The 3,180-nt window shown below is 35.2% G+C and overlaps 1 protein-coding gene across 1 annotated transcript; it reads left to right on the top strand.

The window, feature by feature from the left end:
* Positions 1–1,276: 1,276 nt before the first annotated feature.
* Positions 1,277–2,865, top strand: LOTGIDRAFT_151934 (hypothetical protein; the record flags this gene model as incomplete). The annotated part of the gene is made up of 3 exons (XM_009045430.1): positions 1,277–1,364; positions 1,965–2,111; positions 2,792–2,865. 3 exons carry the CDS (start codon positions 1,277–1,279, stop codon positions 2,863–2,865), a joined length of 309 nt encoding a protein of 102 aa, XP_009043678.1.
* Between the last annotated feature and the right edge of the window lie 315 nt (positions 2,866–3,180).

Genomic DNA, 3,180 nt, shown 5'->3' with positions numbered 1-3,180 from the left:
CCAATATCTAGATAATCAGTTTTAAAGTAGGGGAATGAGATACGCAGTTGACAAATCACGCAAGTGTTTTTGTAGAGGAAATAGGACTGAGAATGTCTTACACACGCCCACTTCATGGTGTAGACATATAATGCCGCTGTTCCTGTTACCTTTTCTAATAAAAGCGATACTAATTACATCTTTACATCAAAATTTGATATGTTTGTATTCAAAATGACACCCCTTTTTTTTTAGTTTTTATTTTATGTTTTTGTCATTGCAAAAGTGGCATGTTCGTCTAGTCTGAATAGTTTTTGTTTAAGAAAATACAATTTTCTGAGGCTGAACTAATGAATTAAAAGCTAGCAACAACTCTGATACATAAAAAAACAATATTGTATTACATTTGACATCATCTTTAATCAATTTTAAAACTTATCTTGATGTATATTTGATTTGGAGAAATGACAATTTATAAATGACATTAATATTGCCCTCCCTGGAGACAGGCGCTTGTTTTGAATACCACCAACGCTCGTCTCTAGGCCTGGTTAATGTTGACACGATACAAAAGGTTAAAGTATTACAGAGTCAGATAAGATCAATATTAAAACATGCTACCAGGGAAATCAACTTGAAAACTTGAAAAATGTCTACTTAGTAATGAATTAAAGTTTCACTGTCTGTAACGAAATTAGTTTCCTAAAGTCAATGAACTCTAATTACCAATCTGACAAAAAATGCAGATCTATATGTTTCGTTTCGTTTTATTCTGCAGGAGTTTGATTGGTTAGCTACGACAACTTTTGGCTCGAGAATGTCCAATCCCATCCAAATGTGATCCTTTTAAATCTGATCTTACTTACATCGTAATTTGTTTACATTCTGGAAGTTGACGTCCCCCCACCCTCCTTCCAAAAACACATATTAACTCTACTGTCATACAAGTCAATACAAAACCGTATTTCAGTTTCTATCTATTTTACTATTCTATCACCGGCTTCCTATAATGAGATTTCTAATCATCAAGTGTTAATATAATTAAACAATATCATATCCACTCTCATCATATTCGCCCTCTCAAGCCAAATAAACGGTCTGCGATAATCACTTCACGGAGTTTATAAAATTACAAAGTCATTATCAATCTCCCTATAGAGGTTAATCAGAAATCAGGGGCGAATTCCAATTTCCATTGTTTTATAACTTCTTACTCTCCTTAACAGGGTTATATATTCTATATCGTCTGCGCAAATAAGCGTACTTATCGAATTGTAGCCCATTGTAGCCTTGCAGGATGCCGATGCTTCTGGGGAAAATTGCAGAAAATAATGTCTTTATAAACAATGTTTTTGTTTCAGCAAAATATGAATCCCAGTTGAAAGGTAGTTCAAATCAGTAATCTGACGGGAAATAAAAGGTATCTCAAATGGAAATTAGCCCATGCGTGAAAAAGCCCCGTTATATACCCCTTTATACAAAATTTATGATACATCTAATAAAAAGATTGTATGGTCGACATCGCAATAAATCTGATAAATCATATGCAAAAAAAGAATCGATGCACGATACACTAGAAAACTCATTTAGGGTTCAATAATTTCGGATAAGTCTAGGTCAAATCCTTGTAGAATTGATCGATGCCATACACCATAGATATTTCAGATCGCCCTACAACATACTCGGTAGTTGAACGTAAAACTTTTATTCGGTCCTATAAGTTGTTTTATGTAATGTATAAATATATCAAATATGTTTAAATCGACTGACAATATACATAATAAGATACACACTTTCAAGCGAGAATATTCTGTTGAACATAATGGAGTAAATACATTAAATGTACTTCTCGATATGAAGAAAAGTACCCAGGGTACAAATTGATGATCCCTGCTGAAGAACAAAACTATTTTCACGGTAAACTGGGGCTTTTAACTTCAATTCTGTCTACTTGTAATTTTAATCATCATTTCATATATTTTCAGATCGCCCTACAATCTACAGTCGAGAGTCGCCAAGTAAAAGATCTGATAGATTTGTCTCCTTCTCGAGATTTATGGCGAGACAAAGTCCTCGATATCGAGATGACCAGCTTTTTGTTGAAAAAATGTTCCGATTATTTGATATGAATGGTAAGTATTGAATAATTGTTTCACTTATAAATGTATTTCTGACATACAAGCTTATATGAGATCTGAAATGACAATCAGCACAGGGCTATCACTATCTTTGTGTCCGTTCATTCCGTTCCATTCATGTGCAGTAACAAACCTTAGTCACCAGCTTCAGTTTAGTCAGTAGTTTCACAACTCATCCACTATGCCAGGGCTTCTTTAATTTATGAAGACTTTCTGGAAAGAGATCGAGTTTTGACACATAGATTTCAAACTTCATTTAGAAAATTTTATGGTCGTTATAACGAACTTCTGGACAAATGTTACAAATCTGTTTCTTGTATCTTGGTCGATTTGGTTGTTGAGGCATAGATTGATCTGATTGTATCTCATGATGTTGACCTGTACAGTAGGGCAGGTGTTGCGTGCGAAGCAGACCATGCTTACTCTGTTTGTACTTCAATTTGGAGGATGGCACTACTACACTACCTATACTCTCTATTTTGATATTCTTTGGACGAGATTTTGATGAACGGAATTGTCTTGCTTGTACGGCTTTTTATTTATCTCAGTCCGAAACAAGACGTTTACCTGCTACTTAATAGTGAAACGGGGTAGAGAATGTAACAGTTTCGGACGAGTTGAAAATATGCTGAATAGGCCTTAGCATTGTACTTTGAAAAATTTTGTAATTTCAGATGATGACGTGATAGAACGCGATGAATTCAGAGCCATTTTACAACTTTTTGGTATTGTTAGTCATACTTTCTGACCAGCTTCAAACCTACGTTAAAATGACAACCAAACACTTATGTGGCTTCCAATGGATCATGGCCTACCATTTCACACAATCAAGAAGACATGCGCAGAGCTCGTCTTTCTGGAATAAACGTCATATCAGGTATGACGGAGGAGAACTAAGGGAAGGAAGTGAAAGGGCAAGGTCGATTAATCGTCTGTCCTGCTGTGTCGGTACAAAATATTGTGATTCTAAATCTGTGACGCCATTTTGTTTTCATGGCAATTCTAAAGCGACGCGTCCGCATCGGAAATGGTTTTTGTGGACTTCAAAATACTGTCTGGATGA

This window comes from Lottia gigantea, assembly GCF_000327385.1.
Source record: "Lottia gigantea unplaced genomic scaffold LOTGIsca_1, whole genome shotgun sequence".
In the NCBI taxonomy this organism is placed as follows: domain Eukaryota; kingdom Metazoa; phylum Mollusca; class Gastropoda; family Lottiidae; genus Lottia; species Lottia gigantea.
The sequence above is the reverse complement of the archived record's forward strand: the minus strand, read 5'-3'. Positions and strand labels throughout refer to the sequence as shown.